This window comes from Hyla sarda, chromosome 11, assembly GCF_029499605.1.
Source record: "Hyla sarda isolate aHylSar1 chromosome 11, aHylSar1.hap1, whole genome shotgun sequence".
Taxonomy (NCBI): domain Eukaryota; kingdom Metazoa; phylum Chordata; class Amphibia; order Anura; family Hylidae; genus Hyla; species Hyla sarda.
Window position 1 is genome coordinate 92,945,309 of NC_079199.1, and position 26,749 is coordinate 92,972,057.

At 43.4% G+C, this 26,749-nt stretch overlaps 1 protein-coding gene across 2 annotated transcripts in view; it reads right to left on the reverse strand.

The window, feature by feature from the left end:
- Positions 1-8,792: 8,792 nt before the first annotated feature.
- LOC130295817 (olfactory receptor 6B1-like) overlaps positions 8,793-26,749 on the reverse strand; it is a 42,468-nt gene continuing 24,511 nt past the window's right edge. The window contains exons 2-3 of one of the 2 annotated variants that reach the window (XM_056546993.1): positions 8,975-9,799; positions 8,838-8,895 (exon numbers count right to left, since the gene is read on the reverse strand). In XM_056546993.1, coding sequence (XP_056402968.1) covers positions 8,891-8,895; positions 8,975-9,799 — 830 coding nt within the window. In that variant the 3' untranslated portion in view covers positions 8,838-8,890. Of the gene's footprint in view, positions 9,800-26,749 lie in introns of both variants that reach the window. The other variant, XM_056546992.1, reaches the window with a different exon arrangement.

The window sequence follows — 26,749 nt, forward strand, 5'->3', positions numbered from 1 at the left end:
GGTTTGATTTTCCGTACACATTTATAAGGGCATGTAAACCTATAAGACAATAGAGATAGGGAGTTTATAAAAGTGTGAAATTCTAAAGACCCCGTACTAGCTGGATCTCTCCAAGGAGTACAAGTCATCTCACATAGACAACCAAAACCCTATTCTGTGTCCATAAAACAGTGCTGTCTACTTATGTGTCTGGTTTGGCTGATAACTAATTGTATTGCTCTGTAAGGGGTCAAGGATTAACAATTAGAAATTGAAGCTTAGAAAATCTCTGGTAGGTGCGTTGTGACTCACAAGATGCAGATGCGACCATAACCTAGGGCTGGGCGGTATACCGGTTCATACCGAATACCGAAATTTTTGTCCTGCACGATATACATTTTTCCCCATACCGCAATACCGGTTTGGCCCCTCCCCCCTCGGGAATGAATGAATTATCAGCGCTGCGCTGTCCCCACATCGGGGAACTAATGATATGTGACCCGCGAGCGCTGTTCCACTCCCCCCCCAAAGTAATCATCAGCCCAGCACTGCGCTGTCCCCATCGGGGTACTACTCACATATGTCACCCACAAGCGCTGCCCTCCTCGTCCTCCTGTTTGTTGCAGGCCGCCTGCGCTGGCTGGAACTCTGTACTGCAAGCTGTATCCCTATGCGACCGTCAGCCTATCACCGGCCGCAGCGATGTTCCACGTCGGCCGGTGAGAGGTTGAGCCCACAGTCATGTAAGAAGCTGGGGAGGGGAAGCAGAACAGCGCTCGCGGGTCACATGATTTAAGGGGGGCGGGGAGAAATACCATTATATACCGTGGAACCGCCATAAGTTACAAAAATACCATGATACACCATTTGGTCAACCCGCCCAGCCTTACCATAACCCCAAAATCGTAAGAAACCAATCTTGCTATGGCCATCTTAATGCTGCTTATTTACCTCAGCAGCAGTAAGACACAGCGATTTTTTTTTTTTTTTTTTTAAGATGCACAACCCATGTCATAGCAAAGATCATTGTACAGCCCATTTGTGAGTGGTAAAGTAATGATATGTTGTTTATTGCTGCATATTTGTTGCACAACTTTGTATAGCACCAATACCTTCAGTAACATTACTATACTGTTCTGTGAGTAAAGTCCCTATATCCCTCCCCTTATACCAGATATTTATCTATACACAGTCCTTACCATACCTTGGAGACTCAAGTTCTACAAATTTCATGTTTGGATAGGAAAGTATATCTATTCAATTTTAAAAACAAATACCTGTAGATTATTCCTAAGCTGCTCACAGTGACCATATGTTTTCTGTAGGGTCTGCAAAAAGAAAAAAAATATCAATTTTTAGTTTTTAAAGGGGTCACTTACATTTTATATAAATATCTTCCCTTTTCTGGGTAAAATACAATTTCTTTATACTATTTTCTTTACAATGTTTAACAGATGGTAACTCACCATCCTACCCAACCGGTTTATCTCAGAAGTGGGATCTAGACACCCACTGAGTTTTAAAGGGGTTATCCATGAATAGAAAAGCACAGCTAATTTCTTTCAGACACAGCTCCACATCTGTCTCCAGGTTGGGTGTGGTTTTACAACTTGGCTCCATTCACTTCAATTGAACTGAGCTGCAGAACCACACCCAACCTGGAGACAGACAGGGAGTGGTTTTTGAAAGATATTTGTGTTTTTCTATTCCTGGATAACCCCTTTAACCTTTATTCTGCCCCAGGACACGGAAGCAGGTCTTAGCTGCCAACAGGTGGCTTCCTGAGAGTGGTCTCAGTGTGGACAGTGGTTGACCCGAGGGCCAGGGAAAATGGTGCATGGCACTGAGTGGTTAGGTGATGGCAAATGAGATAACCAGCAGGTTACTCCTGCTTTCCATTTGTTTTTTGTATGAACTAGTGCCCATAACTGGTCTGCATGCTCAAGATACTTTCATACTAGTTTTTTCTAGTATATATATATATATATATATACATATATATATTTTAGAAACAATGCCTTTTTAACACAAAGCAGTATCCTGTTAGCTTTTGATGCAGCGGCCTGCCATTGAGGGCTATCATTTAGATTGTCATCAATGATTACATCCATATCTTTCTCCGTTGTAGGTTTACCCATTAGTGACCCATTTGTGGAATAGATAGTTAATCCGACTGCTTATGTTGTCTGTAAATAAATGCAGATATACGTATAAGATGTATCATAAGGATGGGCTTGATGTTTTCCAAAGTGAAAAGTCATGAACTTTCAACAGAATTCTTACATAGTTCATAAAGTTAAAAAAGACAAGAGTCCATCAAGTTCTACATATATTCCTATTGTGTCTCTATTGTGTTAATCCAGAAGAAGACAAAAAACCCTTATGAAGCTGATGCCATTTGCCCCATATTAAAGGGATAATTCCTTGCTGACTTCAGATGGAAATTAGTCCCTGGATGAATGTTCTATCTCCATAAATCTAGTCTCCATAACCTGTACTATAAAAAAATTTCCAGAAACATATCCAGGCCCGACTTGACTTGTTTATTGAGTCAGACATCACATCATCATGTGGCAGAGAGCTCCACAGTCTCTCTGCTTTTACAGTAAAGAATCTCTTTCTGTGATGATGATGATGAAACCTTCTTTCCTCTAGATGTAGAGGATGCCCCCTTGTCATGATTACCGGCATAGGTATAAAAATATCACTAGAAAGATCTCTGTATTAGCAATGAGCGACATTGGTCATTTTCGAATTCGCGATATTTCACGAATATATAGATGAATATTCGTCCTATATTCGCAAATTTTGCGTATTCGTTATATTCGTTGTGTGTTTGTTGCGTATTTGAGGAAGAAAACAGTGAAGGGGTGGGCAACATTACTATTGGTTGCTAGGGATGTTGACAACCTCTGACAAGTGTATTTGCATTATTCTCATTGGCACACAAGCTAAAATAAAGAATATGCGAAATATTCACGCTCTACAGTCTTACATTGGAGCATTCTTTAGACCACAAGTTTGGTAACCTGTCTTGGTCCTGTAATCCTCCCATACCATTAATTTCATTGGTCACCCTACTCTGCACCCACTCCAAAAGTTGAGCTTATTGTCCACCAGTAATTCTGTCCACATCATCCAGCCCCCTCTCACCCCCTTTAGTTCTGTACTCGCCTCCGCTCGGTGGGACGTTAGGGTGCGCTGGTCCGGTGCTGCAGGACTGTCCGGTGGGGAGGTCGTCCGGTGGGATAGTGGTTCCAGGCTGCCATCTTCACCGGGGGGCCTCTTCTCCGCGCTTCGGGCCCGGCCCCGGAATAGTCACGTTGCCTTGACGACGACGCAGAGGGACGTTCATTACCAATGTCCCTCTGGGTCGTCATCAAGGCAACGCCTCTATTCCGGGCCCGAAGCGTGGAGAAGAGGCACTCCGGTGAAGATGGCAGCCTGGAACCACTATCTCACCGGACGACCTCCCCACCGGACAGTCCTGCAGCATCGGACCAGCGCACCCTAACGTCCTGCCGAGCGGAGGTGAGTACAGAACTAAAGGGGGTGAGGGGGGGGGGCTGGATGATGTCGAAGGCCGCAGTGGTCTTCAACCTGCGGACCTCCAGAGGTTTCAAAACTACAACTCCCAGCAAACCCGGACAGCCGATGACAAGGGGATGATGAAGGGGATGATGAAGGGGTGTGTGGGATGATGACAAGGGGATGATGAAGGGGGGTGTGGGATGATGACAAGGGGATGTTGAAAGGGGGAGGGGATGATGAAGGGGGGGTGGGATGATGAAGGGGGGATGATGACAGGGTGGTGATGATGATGAGGGTGTTAATGACGGGGGTCTGGATGATGACAGGGGGGATGATGTATTTCCCACCCTAGGCTTATACTCGAGTCAATAACTTTTCCTGGGATTTTGGGGTAAAATTAGGGGCCTCGGCTTATATTCGGGTCGGCTTATACTCGTGGTATTTCTATAATAGTTCAACTTGTTCAAGTTACTATCTTGGAGTTCCCCAGGCTTGGCTCAGATGCATTAATAGGTATAACATCCTTTCCTCACTAATGTTGGAAAGTATGCATAGAACAAAGTGATATATTGGAGATAATCTCAGGATTTACTGTGCTTCGAGAGTTGGTCTCCATTGATTTTCTCGAACTAGAAGCCTATAAATTTTTTTAGCTATACAGAGTTACGCAGTAAAAAAAAGGATCATTAGTGACCACCAACTTTCCACGTGATGGCCATGCCAAACATCTCTCCATATCTGAGCTTTCTGGTACCCTGCTAGAGTAATAGGTTGAATATTAGAATTCGGGTTACTAAAAACTTTTCATTTGTTTTTTTATATTTTTTTTTGTAGCCTTTTACTCCATAACTAAAGGGGTTGTTTGAGATTAGTAAAAAAAAAAAAAAAAAAAAAGGGGGTAAACCACGTCTTGCAGTCAACAAAGGGTAAATTTTACAGTTTTCAAGGTATGTGTGCACTTAACCTTGGGGAAGATGTCCAATAAATGTTTTGCAAAAAAACATAGATAGCAGTTGATATGACTAAAAACAAAGCTATACATATATTGTAAATGAAATGTAATATATAAGTGCATTTGAATTCTACTTACAATATTTTAGGTCCCAAAGTACATTTATAATGCAGTGTAGAATTCGGCGAATGTAGATCTGACCCTACATGCCCTATGATAGTCTATGTAGATGGTCTTCTGACTGGAAAGTCTGATGCTGAGGAATGACTCTTATACCTAACTTTTATATTCCCTCTTGATTAATTGGTTGAGGACATTGAAAGACGTTGATTTCATTTAACCATTGATGAAACCCCCGAGAGCACAATTATCACAAAGACAATAACATTGTTATAAATAGTTTCCTCCGACAGAGTGCAAATACTTTGGGAAACTTAAAGGTAATGTATCACCTGTATTAGTTTTTTTCCTGATTAGAATTGAATACTTAAATATGTTCTTTTTTCTTAATTAGTTTCTATTTTAAATTTTTTATTTTTTTTGTACGTTATTATGGGGTCTGCCATCTTGCCTGAGCTGTTTTTTACAGCATTCAGTTAAATGCTTTACAGCAGGCCTGTGGACATAGACACAAAAGCCAGGACCTGTCCTATTCAGATGAATTGAAGACACTATTGAACATTCTCTGGGAAAATTTCATAGGTCATTTCCAGAGGGAGGGGGAGGCTGATCTCTGCTGTGAATGATGATGAATCCAGTGTTATCTGTGAAATGATTAGTAAAGAACAGGAGTCTCATCTTTGTTTTACAACAAAAGCAGAAAGCGCTTCATAGTGTATTACTGGGATCACACGATAATGCTCCAAATGAATAGGCGCCTGCTCTTGGTGGTTGTGTAGACCAAGCACAACTTAGGAATTTGCATATAGGTGTGTATTGTTGCATCTGTCTGCAGTCTTCCCATTCAGTGGCAATATGATATAGCAGATGATTCCTCCAGATGGCTGATGGGATTTTTCAAATTGTGAATTTTACTATCTATATTTTAAAATAATCCTAAAATCTTGCAGTTTTCATTCTGACCATTAAGCGTAAAACAGGCATAAAGCTGATATAGCAGACAATTGTTCTGAATGGATGATGGGATTACAATGGGCGCCAAGACAGCTTCCATACCAAAGTCGTAAGAAACAACAGGCCTATTACCCAGCATGCAACCCATTTCACAGCAACAAGCGCTTCCTCAAGCATAATGACCTAAGGAATCGGTTGTTGCCGTGAAACTCGTTGCATATTGAGTTATAAACCTGTTGTTTCTTACAACTTTGGTGTGGAAGCTCTCTTGGGTTGTTACCAACATCTGGTGAAAATTTAAAGGAGTAGTGTAGCGAAAAATAATGTGTCCCCTATCAAAAGGATAGGGGATAAGTTATAGATAGCAAGGGGTGCGAGCACTGGGACCCCCCGCAATCTCCTGAATTGGGCCTCAGCAGTCTGCCGTTCCAACCCCTAGAGAAGCCACGACCGATACACCTCCTCCATGTATCTCTATGGGATACATGGAGGGGGCGTGTTGGCCGGCGCTCTGTGTGGGGGTCAGCACGCCCCCTTCCAGCAGACAGCTGGGGCCCTGTTCAGGAGATCGCGGGGGGTCCCAGTGCTTGGATCCCCGCAATCTATAACTTATCCCTTATCCTTTGGATAGGGGATAAGTTATTTTTTTCACTACAGAACTCCTTTAATATCAATAGCACCTTAGGAAATATATTCAGTGAGAAAAATGGTGACATATCCACTTCTTATTTCACCTGCTGTATATGATGCCTTATTGTGGGATATGTATGACTATTTGTATGCTTTGACTATAGGGCCCATAATTTAGCAGCCTCTTCATTCTGGTCGTTGGTGAGGGTGCATGTCCCACTGATATTTCAAAGTGTACCTGTAGTCAACAAAATTTTTTATATATAGTAATGTAGATAATAACATTATGGCACAGATATATCAAAGAATGTCTACGGTAGAGTTATTTTCCCACGTTTATTTGGGTGGTGGGTTTGACCAGCGTGCATCTTATTTATCAAGAAGGTGCAGCGGGATGATGAATTTTGCGCAGATCTGCTGTGGTGGGAAAAGCTCTACCACATACACTTTTTCTAGACGCTTGTGAGGGAGGGAAGTAGACACTTTCCCGGGTCCTGAATTTGGCAGGTTAGGTGTTTTTACTTACTTCCACAGAGCTTCCGGGACGTTTTTACTTGCATTTTAGACGTTACAAGCAAATTTGATTGCGGTGTCTAAGTGGTTAAAGCCTGCTTGTCCTCAGTGCACAGGGCCCTGCTTGTCCTCAGTGCACAGGGCCCTGCTTGTCCTCAGTGTACAGAGTCCTGCTTGTCCTCAGTGTACAGGGCCCTGCTTGTCCTCAGTGTACAGGGCCCTGCTTGTCCTCAGTGTACAGGGCCCTGCTTGTCCTCAGTGCACAGAGCCCTGCTTGTCCTCAGTGCCCTCAACTTACAATGGCCTCAACATACAATATTTTCAACATACAGTGGTCTTTTCTGGACCATTGTAACTTGAAGCCAGACTCAACATACAATGATACAGACAGTCCAGATCTGCGAAATGTGTCAATGACTGGAAGAACTTGCCAATTAGAATGGGCATTTCACTGGGAAAAACCCTGTATTACTGAAGCGCATGCACTGAACTTCTGTCAGGTAGCGCCTCCCTACAATACATGGAGGTACTACATGTTCTGTACTACTCTTTATCTGCCCCAGGGTTAGTTGCTCCTTTGGACACCAGGTGAGGGCGGCTCCATGTAACTTTTTTGGGACACTGTGTACTGTACAGGACCCTGAAGAAGCTCCTGTCCTCTACATAGACAGTGATTACAGCTCCCAGCAGATCTTTCTTACTTTTATATGTATGGACTTGCTTTATCTTGAATCCTCCCTTTTTGTCCTATTTTTGGATGACATTTTGGGGCTTCAGAACCAATTACCAGGTTTCCATAGAGTTATGGTCTCAACGTACAAAGGTTTCAACATACAGTGGTCATCCATGAACTGATTAATATTGTAACTTGAGGGACCACTGTACATATAATGGTATTATCTATATTATATAAAAAGTTTTTGTTGACGACAGGTACACTTTAAGGGTTGGAAATACTGTAAGGTTTTTTTTTTTTTTTTTTTTTTTGTCTGAGCTGGGGCCCCTCCCAGTGCTCTAAATCAAGTTAGCACCATTTGTATTCGATTTGACAAATATTTCAATCATATAATATGTAATATATAAATTTATTTATAGATGATTTAGATTATGTTCCTGATAGCACCAAAGACACAGGGCCCTGAGCGATACGTAAAGTTAGGGATTCCGTGCTCAGCATTATAGCGATAAATCAATGCAGGTACAGTTGAATGTAATGGTGAAGCAGGGAGCGGTCAGCAAAATCCCCCACCATTCTCTCTCATAGACTTAAAGGGGTATTCCAGGCAAAACCTTTTTTTATATATATCAACTGGCTCCGGAAAGTTAAACAGATTTGTAAATTACTTCTATTAAAAAATCTTAATCCTTCCAATAGTTATTAGCTTCTGAAGTTTTCCGTCTAACTGCTCAATGATGATGTCACGTCCCAGGAGCTGTGCATGATGGGAGAATATCCCCATAGGAACTGCACAGCTCCCTGGACGTGAGTCATCAGAGAGCAGAAAACAACAACTCAACTTCAGAAGCTAATAACTATTGGAAGGATTAAGATTTTTTAATAGAAGTAATTTACAAATCTGTTTAACTTTCCGGAGCCAGTTGATATATAAAAAAAAGTTTTGGCCTGGAATACCCCTTTAAAGAGGTATTCTGGCCAAAGACATCTTATCCCCTATCCAAAGGATAGGAGATGAGATGTCTGATCGCGGGGGGGCGCTGCAATTTCAGTGCAGCTCCCGCATTCTATGCGGGGCTGCATCTCCAGTCTCAGAAAGCTATTTGTTTTCCGGGACTGGAGAGGTAATGTTATGCCACGCCCCCTCCATTCATGTCTATGGGAGGGGGTGTGACATAAATTGCTTAGGGAGGATACTTAAGTAGACAAGGAAAGTGGCTCAGGGCTGCACTTTTTCCTGCCCGATTTGACAAGGGGGTCATTTTATTTATAATGGTCCTCCATGAACATATCCACTGAGAATTACAAGTATCTTGCCCATAGTTTATTAATCTCGCGAGTGTTCCTATCAGCCCCAAATTCCGTTTGAGCGCTTTAGTATTTTACACCATTTTGCACAGACAAAACAAAATGCAGACATTAGTAACAGATTTCCATTTATTAAACATTTCTCAAGATTTTGATAAAACATATATTTAGTTGCTATCTCTTCAGGTAAGGTAATTTCTTTAACGCTCTTCTAAATTCTTGGTTTCTCATGCTGTATAACATGGGATTAATAAATGGTGTTATGATTGTGTATAACAGAGACCTAAATTTATTCTCATGAAGAGAATTACCTCTTGCCGTAATAATATATATCGTGACCAAAGCCCCGTAGTGGGTGCTGACAGTAGCCAGATGGGTGCTACAAGTAGAGAAAGCCTTTTTTTTTTCAGCCGCTGTAGAGATCTTCAGGATGGTTATAAAAATGCATATATAGGACACAATGACAAACAAAAATGGAAGAAATATAAGCAAAACAGAAATCATAAAGTCTTGCCATCGTATTATTTCGGTGTTGGATAAGGTTGAAAGGCTGAGAAAATGGGCAAAATCGCAAAAAAAGTGGTCAATAACATTCGAACCACAGAATTGTAACTGGAATATCAGAAGAAATTCACTTGGAATGAGGAAGAAACCAGCTGCCCATGACCAGAAAGCAAGATGGAAACAAACCTTAGGGTTCATAATGGAAGAGTAATGAAGAGGTTGGCAGATGGCCATATATCTATCTAAGGACATAACAGATAGAATGACGGATTGGGTGTATATGGAAATGCAGTGAAAATAGTATTGTACAAAGCATTCAGTTGTGGTAATGTTTCTACCGTCCATGAGTATAATATATAACATATTGGGTACAATGTTGGTCGTGAACAAAAGGTCGACAAGAGCCAAGTGCTTCAAAAAGTAGAACATGGGAACCTGCAGACTGCGATTGGTTGACACTAGGAGAACAATGAGCAGATTTCCAATCACTATGGCTATGTAAACTACTAATACAAGAGTAAAAATCAGTGCTTTGAGATTGTAAAAATTTTGGAATCCGAGAAGGAAGATTTGGGTCACGGTGGTCTCATTCTGTTCACACATAGTTATGGACGTTCGAAGATGCTCCAGACCTGTAACAGAATTGACCATCATTATTGAAGGCATCGAGGAGGATTTCATGCTACAAACTGGAAGTTATTTGACGCTATAATATAATAAGAATTATTGGATTACCATTTTGTTTGCAAACATAAAATCTAGACACAAACCATAGGACTTTCAACCTAAGGGCAGTTCTTTCATATGTGATATAAGTAAGTAGTACAGTAGGTCAGCACTGGTGTGGTAGTCTGTGCCCATGCGTGCTGCGTTCCCTTTGCATGAGATAATGCCTTAAAGGGGTGCTCCACCCCTAGACATCTTATCCCCTACCCAAAGGATAGGAGATAAGATGTCTGATCGCGGGGGGTCCAGCTGCTGGGAACCCCTGCGATCTCGGCTGGGGTGCCCCAGACATCTGGTGCACGGAGTGAACTTTACTCTATGCCTGATGACTGGCGATGCAGGGCCGAGGCTCGTGACATCATGATCACGCCCGCTCATGTCACGACCACGCCCCTCAATGCAAGTCTATGGGAGGGGGCCTGACGCCCCCTCCCATAGAATTGCATTGAGAGGGCGTGGCCCTGACATCACGAGCAGGGCGTGACTGTGACGTCACAAGCCTCTGCCCTGCACCCGATGCTCTAAACGAACACCGGGTGCAGCAGGGAGACTGCATGGGTCCCCAGCGACGGGACCCCACGATCAGACATCTTATCCCCTATCCTTCGATAGGAGATAAGATGTCTAGGGCCAGAATACCCCTTTAATAATAAAAAAAGATAAGAAATTGAGAACCTTCGAGTGCTGGGATTCATTACTACTTCCATATCTGCTCCTTCTTCTCCCATGACACAATCACAGTATGTCCTCCTTGGGTGATTTATACACTGGGTGATTTATTTTGATTTCTTCGGCAATTGCCCAACAAACCAACTAGTGTCCATGTCATTTATCCCCAACTTCAATACTCTTCTCAATCATTTCTCCATACCAATTCCAGTTCTGTCCAAAACTTCCTCCACTAGTTAATAGTTGGCCAGAGCACAGAACTGAAATTCCTCATATAAAAACATTTTAACTTCTGCTGGTTCCGCCACACATGTGCTTACTTATCTGTAGCCAACAGTCTACAAAGGTTTTGGAAACGAAAACACCTATTCTTCAACCCTACAATTCTCAAATTACATACCGTGTTTCTCCGAAAATAAGACCGGGTCTTATATTAATTTTAGTCACAAAACACACACTAGGGCTTATTTTCAGGGTAGGGCTATTTACGATATGTACATTGAACAACAAACATTGCCCCCAACGTCCCGTCCCCCTCGCCGGTTTATCAGCCCAGCGCTGCACCCCACATCCGAGGACTAATCGTACCGTATGTCATCCGCAAGCGCTGCTTCTCTCCCGCCCCCTGCCAAATAATTATCAGCCGCTGCGTTGTACTTTGTATTCCTTTGCCCGGGCTGCGAACATTAAAAAACAAACTGTAACTTACCTTCGTCCTCAGTTCCCCCGCTGCTAAGGAACCGGCCTCATGGTCCCTCCGCTGAACAGCGGAGGGACCATGAGGCCGGTGCCTTAGCAACGGGGGAACGGAGGACGAAGGTAAGTTACAGTTTGTTTTTTTAATATTTGCAGCCCGGGCATTGCCTAGGTCTTATTTTCGGGGTAGGGCTTATATTGCAGCCCACCTCGATAATCCAGCTAGGACTTATTTTCGGGGTAGGGTGTATTTTCGGGGAAACAGGGTATACAGTACACATACATGTAAACAACATGTCAACAAAAAAAAAGAAAACACATAGTTATGGACGTTCGAAGATGCTCCAGACCTGTAACAGAATTGACCATCATTATTGAAGGCATCGAGGAGGACTTCATGCTACAAATTGGAAGTTATTTTAAGCTATATTATAATAAGAATTATTGGATTACCATTTTGTTTGCAAACATAAAATCTAGACACAAACCATAGGACTTTCAACCTAAGGGCAGTTCTTTCATATGTGATATAAGTAAGTAGTACAGTAGGTCAGCACCGGTGTGGTAGTCTGTGCCCATGCGTGCTGCGTTCCCTTTGCATGAGATAATGCCTTAAAGGGGTGCTCCGCCCCTTGACATCTTATCCCCTACCCAAAGGATAGGAGATAAGATGTCTGATCGCGGGGGGTCCAGCCGCTGGGAACCCCTGCGATCTCGGCTGAGGTGCCCCAGACATCTGGTGCACGGAGTGAACTTTACTCTATGCCTGATGACTGGCGATGCAGGGCCGAGGCTCGTGACATCATGATCACGCCCGCTCATGTCACAACCACGCCCCTCAATGCAAGTCTATGGGAGGGGGCCTGACGCCCCCTCCCATAGAATTGCATTGAGAGGGCGTGGCCCTGACATCACAAGCAGGGCGTGACTGTGACGTCACAAGCCTCTGCCCTGCACCCGATGCTCTAAACGAACACCGGGTGCAGCAGGGAGACTGCATGGGTCCCCAGCGACGGGACCCCACGATCAGACATCTTATCCCCTATCCTTCGATAGGAGATAAGATGTCTAGGGCCAGAATACCCCTTTAATAATAAAAAAAGATAAGAAATTGAGAACCTTCGAGTGCTGGGATTCATTACTACTTCCATATCTGCTCCTTCTTCTCCCATGACACAATCACAGTATGTCCTCCTTGGGTGATTTATACACTGGGTGATTTATTTTGATTTCTTCGGCAATTGCCCAACAAACCAACTAGTGTCCATGTCATTTATCCCCAACTTCAATACTCTTCTCAATCATTTCTCCATACCAATTCCAGTTCTGTCCAAAACTTCCTCCACTAGTTAATAGTTGGCCAGAGCACAGAACTGAAATTCCTCATATAAAAACATTTTAACTTCTGCTGGTTCCGCTACACATGTGCTTACTTATCTGTAGCCAACAGTCTACAAAGGTTTTGGAAACGAAAACACCTATTCTTCAACCCTACAATTCTCAAAGTACATACCGTGTTTCTCCGAAAATAAGACCGGGTCTTATATTAATTTTAGTCACAAAACACACACTAGGGCTTATTTTCAGGGTAGGGCTATTTACGATATGTACATTGAACAACAAACATTGCCCCCAACGTCCCGTCCCCCTCGCCGGTTTATCAGCCCAGCGCTGCACCCCACATCCGAGGACTAATCGTACCGTATGTCATCCGCAAGCGCTGCTTCTCTCCCGCCCCCTGCCAAATAATTATCAGCCGCTGCGTTGTACTTTGTATTCCTGTGCCCGGGCTGCGAACATTAAAAAACAAACTGTAACTTACCTTCGTCCACAGTTCCCCCATTGCTAAGGAACCGGCCTCATGGTCCCTCCGCTGAACAGAGGAGGGACCATGAGGCTGGTGCCTTAGCAACGGGGGAACGGAGGACGAAGGTAAGTTACAGTTTGTTTTTTTAATATTTGCAGCCCGGGCATTGCCTAGGTCTTATTTTCGGGGTAGGGCTTATATTGCAGCCCACCTCGATAATCCAGCTAGGACTTATTTTCGGGGTAGGGTGTATTTTCGGGGAAACAGTGCACATACATGTAAACAACATGTCAACAAAAAAAAGAAAACAAAATACCAGGTTAAAAAAAAGCTTGATATACAAAGTACAAGCTAAATATAAGAGTATGGCTAGTTAGGCATAGTCAACTGGTATTTGTATTGATACAATAATCTAACATTACATCACCGTTTTTTGTAGGTTATCATGTCACTTATTCAATTATTCCAAGACTTGAAGTAATATAATTCTTTATAATGGCACAAAGTTCTGCGCTGAAAATGTTTTAATCATATTTTTTATTTTTAAAAAATACATTATTCTATGGTTTAAAAAAAAAAAAAAAAAAAACTCCCCTCCCTCCCCCCCCCCCAAAAAAAAAAAAAATTAAATTGTAGAAATTGCAGCCTCTTTATGATATCTTTATTATCTCTGTGTAAAATGGTTGTCCCACAAATAAATATTACTTTACTCTATCAGATCATACAAAATATAAATTTTTGGGGGGGACTTTGAGCACTCAACAATGTTTCTTTTCATTTTTGCTTTCCCACCTTCAAACAGACATATTGGAAAAGTTGCGGAGTTGCCCATAGATTCTTTCATTTTTCAGAGGGCTTTTCAAAAGTGAAAGAAGTGATCTGATTGGCAACTGGCCAACTTTTTTTTTTTTTGGACAGGTTTTGATAAATCTTCCTCATTGTCTATATTTTTCCACCATTGTAGCCTTATTGAGCCTTGATTATTTGTGTAATGAGTTTGGTTTTTATGGTAAATCTGAGTTTATTGAAATTTTAACAAGTAGCAAAAAAAAAAATCAATGAGCTATGGGCCACACATAAAAGACATTAAAAAGCAATCACGCAGGACCGCATCAACGATAACATAAAATATGCAAATGAGTTGGGTTTCTAAAATAATTGTCCTCTATGTATCAGACCAGCATCAGATGTTGTTCCTGGGATGAGGTGGAGCACCAGCAGTTGACCAATTCTGTGTCAGCCCTAACTCACCCACAGCCATTGCCCCTACCTATTGCCTATTCGCTCTAAGTGACGGATCGACAACCACGATGACATACCCTCCCTGCTAAGTGCTGGTGCATCGTTGTCAAAATAATAAAATACAAAACAGTCGGAGGCAGTAAACAGCTGGAGGCACACAAACTAACAGACATACACTACAACACACGCGCACACACACAGTTAAATCGTAGTCAAACTAGCCAAGATCGGTACCAGGAAACAGCGGAGTACAGGAACGCAGAGCAAGAGAGGAGTCAAGGGAAAAACCAAAAGATCAATATCCAGATAACAGAGAACAAACAATGCTTTGGTTACTCAAATTAAGTTTTTTTCACTGGGAACTCCAAACAGAGTGAGTTGGATTTAAGTAGCTATCCCCACATGTGCAGGCTCAAGCCAAACCTCAAGAAAGTTTAACCCTTCGGGTCAGACACAGACGAGTCATTACATTCTGACCTAGTGGCTAGCTTATGGTTAGCAGATTACCTCATATTTTTTTTTTATAGGATAGCTAATTTGGCCTACACATGAAGCGGCTTTCTTCCTTTAATTTTTTTTTGGGGAATGTGAAATTTAGCATAACACCTGCAGACATCCTATTAGGCTTAATGGGTTTACTAAGATGGCAGACCAAGGGCCATGACAACCTATTCATGATCCCTTCATGGAGAAGGGGAGGAGCGATGGGTTTCTCAGAACATCCACCTAATGTGTCCAGTGCTGGTGGACTCCCAGCACCTGAATCCGGCTATACATGGGAAGCTGAGCGTTCTCTGCTGTTGTCAAGTTAGCCAGTGGAAACCACCACACACAGGGCAGCTTCTTCTCATCAGCACTGGCCACAATGGAACATAACTTGCCTCTGGTTTAAAAGCATAATTAAATTTACAGTAATAAAAAGTAAGCTCAATGGTGGGATCCTCTAATATAGGAGTAAAGGCTTGTATAAAAGAGTAAACACTAACCCACCCAGACATTGCTAAGATTAATCAAGAGATCCATTTAAGAGGTTTCCTGGTCATATTTTGAAGAGTTTTTGGCCAAATAGCATAGAACTCTATAGGATGGCAGTCTACCACTGGCCTCACTGTAACTTGTTATAGGGGTACGCTACTCTTAGCTCCGCAGTCTATTACATCTAGATCTTAAAAGGTGTACTCCACTGAAAATAAAATTCTAAATCAACTGGTGCCAGAAAGTTTGTAAATTACTTCTATTTAAAAATCCTATTCCTTATCAGCTGCTGTATGCTCCACAGGAAGTTCTTTTCTTTTTAAATTTCCTTTCTGTCTGACCACAGTGCTCTCTGCTGACACCTCTGTCCATTTTATGAAATGTCCAGAGTAGGAGCAAATCCCCATAGCAAACCTATCCTGCTCTGGACAGTTCCTGACATAGACAGAGGTGTCAGCAGAGAGCACTGTGGTAAGACAAAAAAGAAATTCAGAAAGACAAGAACTTCCTGTGGAGCATAAAGCAGCTGGTAAGTACTGGAAGGAATAATATTTTTAAATAGAAGTAATTTACAAATCTGTTTAACTTTCTGGCACCAGTTGATTTAGAGAAATGTTTTTCCCGTGGAGTACCCCTTTAATTAGAAGAATGGTCTAAGATACAGGACAAAGGAGTCCTGAAGGGACTACACTCAAGACTAGAAGTCTAACTTCTAATCTTAATCAAAATAAAAATCATAGACACTTTTTTTGAAGGTTTTGAGGCAACTAACCTAACCAATCTGAAGCATATAAGATAAAAATGGGTTAATGGGTCAGTGTATATGCACAAGTACTTCGGCTTTGAAGGGTATTCCCAACAGAAAAAGTTATTCCCTATCCACAAAATAGTGTAGAGGGGCTGGACGGAAAAAAGAGTGCAGAGCTTCCCACAGAGTAGTATTGCAACAAAGGAATGGTGTAAGGTGATATCTCAACAAAGAAAATGCTCACCTTTTAGTTGTTGTGTTTCCAAAGGCACAGTAGAATATCCGTGGTAGTGGTGCTGCCTCCCAGTTATCGGTGCAGCGGGTTCCCCGGACCGATGAATACAGATCAATGACTGGTGGGTAGAAGAACAATGCCAGGTGCCAGGTGCGATCCACTGGAACAAACTTGCTTCAGACAGGTTGTAGATTTGTAGATTTGTTAGCCAAAGATGCACATACGCGTTTCGAGGTGTAACAACTTCTTTATCAATGTGAGTATGACGCTATACTCACATTGATAAAGAGATTGTTACACCTCGAAACGCGTTTGTGCATCTTTGGCTAATAAATCTGCTTTTATCTACAACTTGTCTGAAGCACGTATGTTTCAGTGGATCGCGCCTGGCACCTGGCATTGTTCTTCTATCCTCCAGTCATTGATCTCTATCCACAAAATAGGGAATACAAAAGCTTGCTCAGTGAAGGCCTGACATCTGGGACCCCCAACTGATCCTGAGAACGAAGAATTTTCCTGTGAATGCGCAGTAAGTGCTTCACTCATCAGGGGAATTTTTCCTCCATTATCAGGATTGGTGGGGGTCCCAGTAGTCTGACTCCAACCAATTACCCTCCTAGCTTGTGGGTTATCTTTTAATGTTCAGTATATTGTGTAAATATATAAACTATTTTACATAATTTTTTGACAAATTACCTCGTCAGTGCATGTGACCACAGCAGCTAATCACTGAATGCTTCGGTGGCGACGCCATGGATAACACGTCACTGAAGTCACCAGCAATTGGCTGCCGAAGTCTGAAGAAGTAGTGGGGGGGGAGCTCCCTGGATAGACTATGAAAAGTAGGCGGTTTTTACGTTTGTTTTAGGTTTTTTATGTTTTTTTTTTTTTATAACAATTTCTAATTTATAGAAATGTATTTATTTCGTAAGCTTTTTTGTTTTTATTGTCCTTTTACAGCCAATATATTTCAACACCGTGAATAGCATTTCCCTGGGCATTCCATATTTCATTAGGTATGGTATATTAAATTATGTTTAATACCTTCATTAAAGTGTCTTCCCGTCTGGTTTATCAATCAGTGTAGATACATTACATGGATATAATCGCTCTACTATTACATTACACAGTGTTCTGTTTCATCTTCTCCCAAAGAGAGAAACATTGAGTGAATTTTAATCCCATTGTTTTCTTTGTCATGTTCAATCCAAGCCACTGACCATAGTCTTATCACTACATAAGCAGTTTAATTCAATCATCAGTGTAATATTATATTACACATGGATATAGGCTTGTCCATTGGGGAGCACTTATTTTAACCAGATAACTAGACGTCCTTATGGGCTTTTTATCTTGTCTGGACCAAACCTCCACAGACGCTCTATTAAACCACCATGAAAAATGGTAGGATACATGAGGCTTTGTAAAAGGCTTATAATGTCTTCTATGTAGTCTTAGTATAGTTTCTTTTAAATAAGATTTACATTTTAAGAGTATATGGAATTTTTTTTTTAAGCTTATTAAACATTTTAAGGTAAGAATTAATTTATTATTATTATTTATTTTTATAGCTCCCTTTGTTCCAGGGCACTGTACGTATGATAAGGGTTAAAATACATAACACAAATGAAAGTGCATGAACGAGACACAGAGAAAACAACAGACCGATATAGAGGGCGAGATGGTCCTGGCTGCAAGGTTAGTATTTTTATTTATTTATGTATTTATTTATTTGTGTTTTTATTTATTTACTTATTTATTTCGTTAGTTATTCATTTATTTTATTTGCAAATGTATATTTAAGTTTTACTTAATTTTTTTTACATATATTACATCATGTTACAATTTAATTGTATGTTATACTTGATGTTTTTTTTTTTTTTTTTTTATATAATATACTTACATTGTTTTCCTCTCCAATGTTAATCTGTTATTTATGTAAGTTTTTATTTAATACAAAATATTTGTAAACAAAAATGAATTTCTCAGGTCTAGTTCTACAGTTTCTGAAATGATACTGCATATAAAACAATAAAATGCATAAAAATATATTCTGAGGGTCTCCCAGTGGATTACTTTAGACTCACAGATAGTAACTTTTACATGGTATATCATTCAAATAGTACTTACTATAATTTAGGACCCAGTACTTAGAGTTTTTGTTTTGATATGAAGGTAGAGTGTGAACATGGAGCGAGGGAAGTCATTTGATGTTCATAGCTGAAATGTTTGCAGTAAGGATACAGCGTCCTTTTATAAGACCCCAGAAATTTAGATTCTCATCCATGGCGCCACTCATTGGCTTCTTAAGGCCATGAAGATCCCTGGAGTATAATTAGATGTTAGAAAACAAAGCACACATCATTTCCTAGTTAACATGGCATTACATTTACACATTGCTGTATCTGTGGGATTTAGCTTTGAATGATATCAACTTGGGACAATGAACAGTTTTGCAATATTTTGTCAACAGTCAAAATTAGGGAAAACAATTATATATTACAAAATCAGTATCGGTCAAACATAATGAACCCTTAATATTTTTTTGGGTGTTTTTTATATACACATACTCCAGTCAGCCATTAGAGATGAGCAAATCAAATCTGACAAATTCAAATTCATTCAGAATTTAATGAAAAATTTGTTTCGGAACGAATCCGAATTTCGTTGCGATTCATTATAACGAAACGCTTCCTTAACTACATTTTGTGCCGGCCAGGGGGGATAACATTCTGGAAAGGTGGGTAGGAGGGATCACCCTTAATCTCATGGTGGCATGAAGCCTATCGGCAGCCAGCCCTGTGATGTCACATCCCTATATATTCGGCAGCCATTGCTGAACACAGGCATTTCTGGAACTTTTTGCTCAGAGAGTAGACACTGTGTGTTACAATACAGAACAGATCTTTACATTGAATCCATTCACCTCAAGCCTGCATCACTGCAGGCAGGCAGACAGGCAGGGACAGTTCAGAGTGAGAGAGAGAGAGTACGCTTATTCCTGGTGTAAGCTTTTTGGGGCATAATATCTGCAAATAAGTGAAATATATACACACTCAGCAGTTCCATGTTTATTCTGGTTAAAGCTCATAGGGGGCAGTTAGTGTGAAAGCACTAAAAGACTTCCGCACTAGATTGTTACGCTTATTTCTGGGGAAACCTTTTTGGGACATATTATCTGCAAATAAGTGAAATATATATGCACTCAACAGTTGTACAAGTATGTCAGGCAGAGAAGTGCCAGGCCATGCACAGAGGAGTGTCAGAGGCCTAAATTCATCAGGCGCAGGCAGAGGTTGCAGCAGATTAGGGGCCTGTGCCAGCAGGATTCACAGCTAGCGGTATCAGCTAGCGGTTGTGTCTCGACCAGTAACCCATTTGCCGTCATTGATTGGTTAACTCTGTCATCCACTTCATCAAAAGTGACATCTGATACCCCCAGTCAACAGTCGGTGGGTTCCTCAGACACAAACCTCAGTTGGCATGGCCCGGGAGCCGTCCCTGTCCTCCAATTACCTCTGTCCAATCCTGTTCCCTCCTCCAGAGAAGTATCGTAAGCTGTGGGCTCAGCTCGACTATACAGCGAGGACGATCAACTAGAGGACAGTCAGCAGCTACTGCCGAGCCAAGAAGTGGAGGAGACATCTGCCGCTTCCTTCACTAGGCGAGCAAGTAGTGATGAGGAGAGTGGCATGGGAGGTGGTGTTGTGAGAGTTCAGGCTCCTAAAACAGACATCCTTGAGGAACTTGAGGATGACATCAGTGTCATGCAGACACAACTCGATGACGATGAAGCCAATTACACTTGGGAGCCGGCTGCTGAAGGGGCTTCATCATCATCATGAGAAGAGGGTGGCAGGTTTCCCGTGAGGCAGCAGCTGAGCCAGCAAGGTGGTAGCATAGTTGGTAGTCAGCATGATGGCAGCAGTGGGAAGTCTGGAGCAAAATGTGCCCTGGGTAGACCACCTGCTTTGCGGCAGCCTACCTGCCCGGGAGGTAGTGGAGCAAGGGTTCCCGGAGTCTTCAGCAGTAGCAGTCAGTCAGTGCAGATTGTTGGGGGGAAAATCAGCTAATGTGGGGGGGGGGGAACACTGCTGCACCTAATGTGGGGAGAACTATGCTGCACCTAATGTGGGGGGAACACTGCTAACCTAATGTGGGGAGAACTATGCTGCACCTAATGTGGGAGGGAACATTGCTTACCTAATGTGGGGGGAACACTGCTAACCTAATGTGGGGAGAACTATGCTGCACCTAATGTGGGGGAACTCTGCCTACCTAATGTGGGGGGAACTCTGCTGCACCTAATGTGGGGGGTTACTACGTCCTGACGACGGCCCTAGAGCATGAAATGCGTGATCGGGGGGGGGGGGGCCCTCCATGTCCATTTTGCTTGGGGCCCCCAAATTCCTTTAAACGGCCCTGGCAGTTCTTCCTCTAAGTGTCTGAATTTATCTCTAAGAATCGTGAGTTAAACCTGCATAACCTGTATCACATTGAATAGACACTGAATTTACTGTAGTATGAGGAAATGCAAGGATTAAAGAGAAGTATTATTCCCAAAAACATATCCCCTATCCCCAGATCGAATGTCAACAGCATCTGTATAAAGGGAACTTTTACAGTAAACAAGAATATTTAATGTTGTTTCTCCACTATGAGATGTATGTAGTGTGTCACGCAAAATGGCTGGTGCCTTTGCAGCCATTTTTTCATCTCCTACAACCTGCTGCTTTTAACCCTTTAGGGTACGGTCCCACGTAGCGAATACTAGAACAGCATTGATCAGTGTTATCGGCGCTCATTGCTACAGCCTGCCTTGGCTTCAGCATTGGAGCGCTGATCGGACAGCGGAGAGGAAGGTAAGGGCCCTCCCACCATCCTCTCAGTTGTTTGGGACCTCTCAGTTTTGTCAGCTCCTCTGAGCTACCACAGAGTATGTTTTCCTGTTTTAGACGTCGCAATCAACATTGATTGCGGCATCTAAAGGGTTCATTCTGGGCATCGGCCAGATTGACAAAGCTGTGGGTCCTGGCTGCGCTGTTGGCCCTGGCATACAATCGGTGCGGAACTTGGGCATACAGGTACGCCTGATGTCCTTAAGAGGTTAAAGAAATGTGTAAAAAATTGATGTTTTGTATTAATAAGGAGCGGTGAGTGCAGCTACAATTTCTTTTTTTCCTCCTTCCGAGAATGCATATCTGTTCCTGATCCATTTTTGGGGCGTACAATTAGCATGACATCTTTGAGGGAGTATCGTCTAGTCAGAAGAAGGAATGGCTGAGCAAGGAAGCAAGGAAGGTTCAGATAAACGTAAAAGTTTGTGTCCAGGCATTAGAAGCGTAGTCAAGGCCAGGCAAACTGATCATGGCAGGCAACACAGGTATAGGATAAAATACAAAGAAAAAAGGTAATATGCACTCACCGCTGGGTTACGGTCGTACATCCTAGGAGTCCGGGGACACTGGGGAGATCGGCGTCTTCTAGGAGCGCTCGGAGGCTCCGAGCGCTCCTAGAAGACACCAATCTCCCCAGTGTCCCCGGACTCCTAGGATGTACGACCGTAACCCAGCGGTGAGTGCATATTACCTTTTTTCTTTGTATTTTATTCGATACTGCAGCTTTGTGATGTGCACCCTGCAGATGGTCGGATAATTAAGATACCTGGACTGCCATTAGTGAAGTACAAGTGATTCTGTTTCACCGCAGCACATGAGAAGGCTTGAGACACACCTCACGAGTGCCCCCTTCTGCTTTCTTATATGTTAACTGTTAGGATTCGGCAGGCTGGAGGTGGATCCTCTGTGTCAGAGAGGGATTGGCGCGGACCGGTTCTAAGTTGCTACTGGTATTCACCAGAGCCCGCCGCAAAGCGGGATGGTCTTGCTGCGGCGATAGCAACCAGGTCGTATCCACCGGTAACGGCTCAACCTCTCTGACTGCTGAGACAGGCGCGGTACAGAAGGACAAGGCAAGAGCAAGGTCGGACGTAGCAGAAGGTCAGGGCAGGCAGCAAGGGTCGTAGTAAGGGGCAACAGCAGAAGGTCTGGAACACAGGCTTGGGACATACACAAAACGCTTTCACTGGCACAAGGCAACAAGATCCGGCAATGCTGGGAAGGGGAAGTGAGGTTATAAAGGCTTGGAGCAGGTGGGAGCTAATTGCACTGATTGAGCCAGGCACCAATTAGTGGTGCACTGGCCCTTTTAAATCTTAGAGAGCTGGCAAGCACGCGCCCTAGAGAGCGGAGCCGCGCGCTCCAGGACGTGACAGCCGGGGACAGGTGAGCAGATTGGGATGCGATCCGCGAGCGGGCGCGTCCCGCTATGTGAATCGCATCCCCGCCGGCAATGTCAGTGCAGCGCTCCCGGTCAGCGGGTCTGACCGGGGCGCTGCAGAGAGGAGAACGCCGCGAGCGCTCCGGGGAGGAGCAGGGACCCGGAGCGCTCGGCGTAACATTAACACAGGTATAGGGCCAACAATCTGGGTCATACACAGGAGAGGCACTTCAAAACAAGGCGGACAGGTAGAAATGTAATCAGAGAATGAGGCAAAAGTCATACACTGTCATGGAAACCTTTACTACAGAGCACAAGGGAACCTAATGCACAGGCGAGGGTGGGCAAGATTTGACAGCCCTAAATAGATGACACTAGAAAATGACTGGCCAAGGATGGATTTCACAGTGTGCATGATGGTTATTTAAGAAACTGGTACAGCGTGCACCCTACAGAAAGTCCTGAGCACAGTGGAGCCAGAGGAGGCGCATAGCAGTGAATGAACACCAAGGGTAACCTGCTGGGAAGCACAGTGCGCCAGTGTTAACACGCCACCATCTTTACAACAATTCATACTAGACTATGAAGTTAGGCTGGGTTCACATATATCAAGCGTCCGGCATAGTTTCCGGCATGCACCGGAGGGAAACTGATGCTGGAACTGATCCCATTCATTTGAATGGGACATTTCATAATTATCAAGCGTCTAAATTTTGACACCAGATGGTTGGAGACGCCGGACAGCACGGCAAGCGTTCCCCATGTCCGTCATCCAGAAACAATGGACGCCGGATGCCATACAACTGATGACAACTTGTCATCAGTTGTATGGCATCAGTTGTGTCAAGATCTAGGCTGAGATCACCTATGCCGGATGCCGAACTTATGTGATCCCAGCCTTAGAGGATGTGGAGGCTTCTAGCCAAGAATGTGCAACTTTACCATATAGGAAAGGGAAGACCCTTATCCACAGCTATTACAAAAGACCCCAGGTTGTCATTAATGCAAAATGAGGCAATACATGATATTAGTTGTGTGGAAACCTATAATCATAACTTTTTCATTACCGTATTTTTCGCCCTATAGGACGCATCGGCGTATAAGACGCACCCAATTTATAGGTGCAAAATCTAAAAAAATAAAGATTTTGAACCCAATAGTGGTCTTCAACCTGCGGACCTCCAGATGTTGCAAAACTGGGAGTTGTAGTTTTGCAACATCTGGAGGTCCGCAGATTGAAGACCACTGCATAGGAGGTAATACTCACGTGTCCCCGCCGCTCCGGACCCGTCACCGCTACACTGGATGTCGCTCCATCGCTGTCGCCGTGTCCCCGTCGCTCCGGAACGTCTCTGCTGCCGGCCGGGTATCCTCGCTCTCCGTCACCGCCATCATGTCGTTACGCACGCCGACGCACGTACGCGACGACGTGATGATGAGGAAGGAGAGCGCCGGCCATACAGGGGATCCCTGAACAGAGGAGACACCGAGGAGGCAGGTAAGGTCCCTCCCGGTGTCCTGTAAGCACTAACCCGGCTATTCAGTCGGGCTGTTCGGATTTCACCGCAGCGGTCCCGAACAGCCCGACTGAACAGCCGGATTACTGTCACTTTCGCTTCAGACGTGGCGGTCAGCATTGATCGCCGCGTCTGAAGGGTTAATACAGGGCATCACCGCGATCGGTGATGTCCTGTATTAGCCGCGGGTACCGGCCGTTGATGGCCGCAGGGACCGCCGCGATAGGGGTGTATTCGCCGTATAAGACGCACCGACTTTTTCCCCCCAGTTTTGGGAAAGAAAAAGTGCGTCTTATACGGCGAAAAATACGGTATTTATTTCATTGTTTTTTTGCTGCCTTTGGGGCTTTGCCTTCTCGCCATTTCTGAATAAAGCATCAGTGCTGCACGCCTCATTTTTTGCTGTATTTTTAAGTTAAGTTATTTTACTTACATTTTAGTTGATGTGCACACCAGACTCAGCCTATGCACTGGGACAGCATAGTCGTAGAGCCCTATTGTCCTAACGGAGACCTAAAAATTGTCATTTACCCTCAACGACACGAAAATAAAGCACCAAAGAAGAGTTTTTGGAATATAAGGCTGGGTTCACACCACGTTTTTCAAATACGGTTACCGTATACAGTTTTCCGCTAAAAAACGTATGGCAAAAACCGTATGCAACTGTATACAACCGTATGACTCCAAATGAAAACATATACGGTTTTTACCCGTACGGTTCCATCCGTTTGCATCAGTTTTTGCCAACGGTTTTGCTATTTTGTTGGAATTAGTCTTCCAGCAATTTAATAAAGTTACTATTGTTCTATTGAAATTCCAATCTGCGCATGTGTCAACTCCAAAAACGGATTAGAAAAACCGTGTGCAACCGTATTCTGAAATTCTGTGTACGGTTCTCATAGACAACAATGTTAAAAGAACCGCATACGGTTCGCATACGGTTTTCCAACCGGAGGCAAAAACTTGGTCGACAGCGTTTTTGCCTACGGTTGAAAAATCGGCAAAACCATATCCGAGGCAAAACGGATGCAACCGTACACAACATTTGGAATATGGTTTACAATGCATTCTCTATGCATACGGTTTCGGATACGGTCGTAGACGTTTTTTTGCGGAAAACCGTATACGATTACCGTATTTGAAAAACGTAGTGTGAACCCAGCCTAATTCAGCTTTTTATGCATAAATGTAATGATCATATATATGGAAGTGAGAACAATATTAGAGGGAAAGGATAAGTTTATTGGGGGAAAGGAGGCTCTCATTCCCTATTGAGCTACACTAGATACAAGATGAGATACGGTTGGGCATTGAGGGATACAGGTTCTGTATGGCATCCTGCGGTAATTTGGCTACAGATGTTGCAGCTGGGCTTGAAGATCCTGCGCACTCGTAGTTTGCCATAAATGCCCGGTTACCATTAAATCTGGTAACTGGGTAGGCCAAGGAAGCGTTGCAATCTGGCGCAGACAATTCTGGGAAACCCTTACCGTGTGTGGGCCAAAGTGATCCTGCTGAACATGCCAGTCAGAAGCCATGAGAAGCGACACGTTGCCCATATCACTGGTGGTGACAGACTGACGTACGATGGCTCCGCAGATCATCACACTAGGCGGATCAGATGTACAAATAAAACTGGGCTGAAATGTGATGTGACAGAGACGTGACACCGCAAGCAGCTCGATGGGATTATTTAAAGATGTACATTGTTAAAGGGGTACTCCGGCCCTAAGACATCTTATCCCCTATCTAAAGGATAGGGGATAAGATGTCTGACCGCGGGGGTCAACCACAATCTTGCACAATGTCACGACTCCGCCCCCCCGTGTAATGCAAGATTGTGGGAGTCCGCTGCGGCGGGACCCCTGTGGTCAGACATCTTATCCCCTATCCTTTAGATAGGGGATAAGATGTCTTAGGGCCGGAGTACCCCTTTAAAGAGGTACTCCGGTGCTCCAGTGTTCTGAACAATTCCGTACAGAACGCTCATAGCCAGAGGCCGTGATCGTTGGGTCATGACCACCCCATCCTCCCTGGACGATTAATTCATATCTACATGACACGCCCCCTCCCATTGACATGAATGAAGTGGGCGTGGCGTCACGCCACGCCCACTTCATTCATGTCAATGGGAGGGGGCGTGTCATGTAGACATGAAAGAAGGGGGCGTGGCCGTGACATCACAACCACTGCCGCAGAAACCCGGTATTTTTTTGTTTGGAACACCTGATGCTGCGGGAGATCGTTGGAGGCCCACAGCAGCGGGATCGCCGCGATCAGACATCTTATCCCTTATGCTTTGGGTAGGGGATATGATGTCTAGCAGCGGTGTACCCCTTTAATGACTTTGCAGTGGAAAAGTACCAAGTGGTGTGAACACTGGCAATATTTGGGGGGGCAGTTACTTTTTCACCTTAGCAATAAAGTTTTTAGATAACTTTGCATAGTAGATAAATGGATTAATAATTCAAAAAGAGTAATTTGGGATTATTCAGGTTCTCGTTTTTTTTTTTGTTTGTTTGTTTGTTTTTCCAATGTTTAATTCTTTAGCACCTTTATTTTTATACTGCCATGGCTTGCTATGGGGGGGATAATAAATGTGAAGGATTACTGTTCTCATGGTTCATCTTTCCTCTCACAGACATCACCTTTAGTACAATCTTTATGGCAGCTTTGTAATTACTTTCG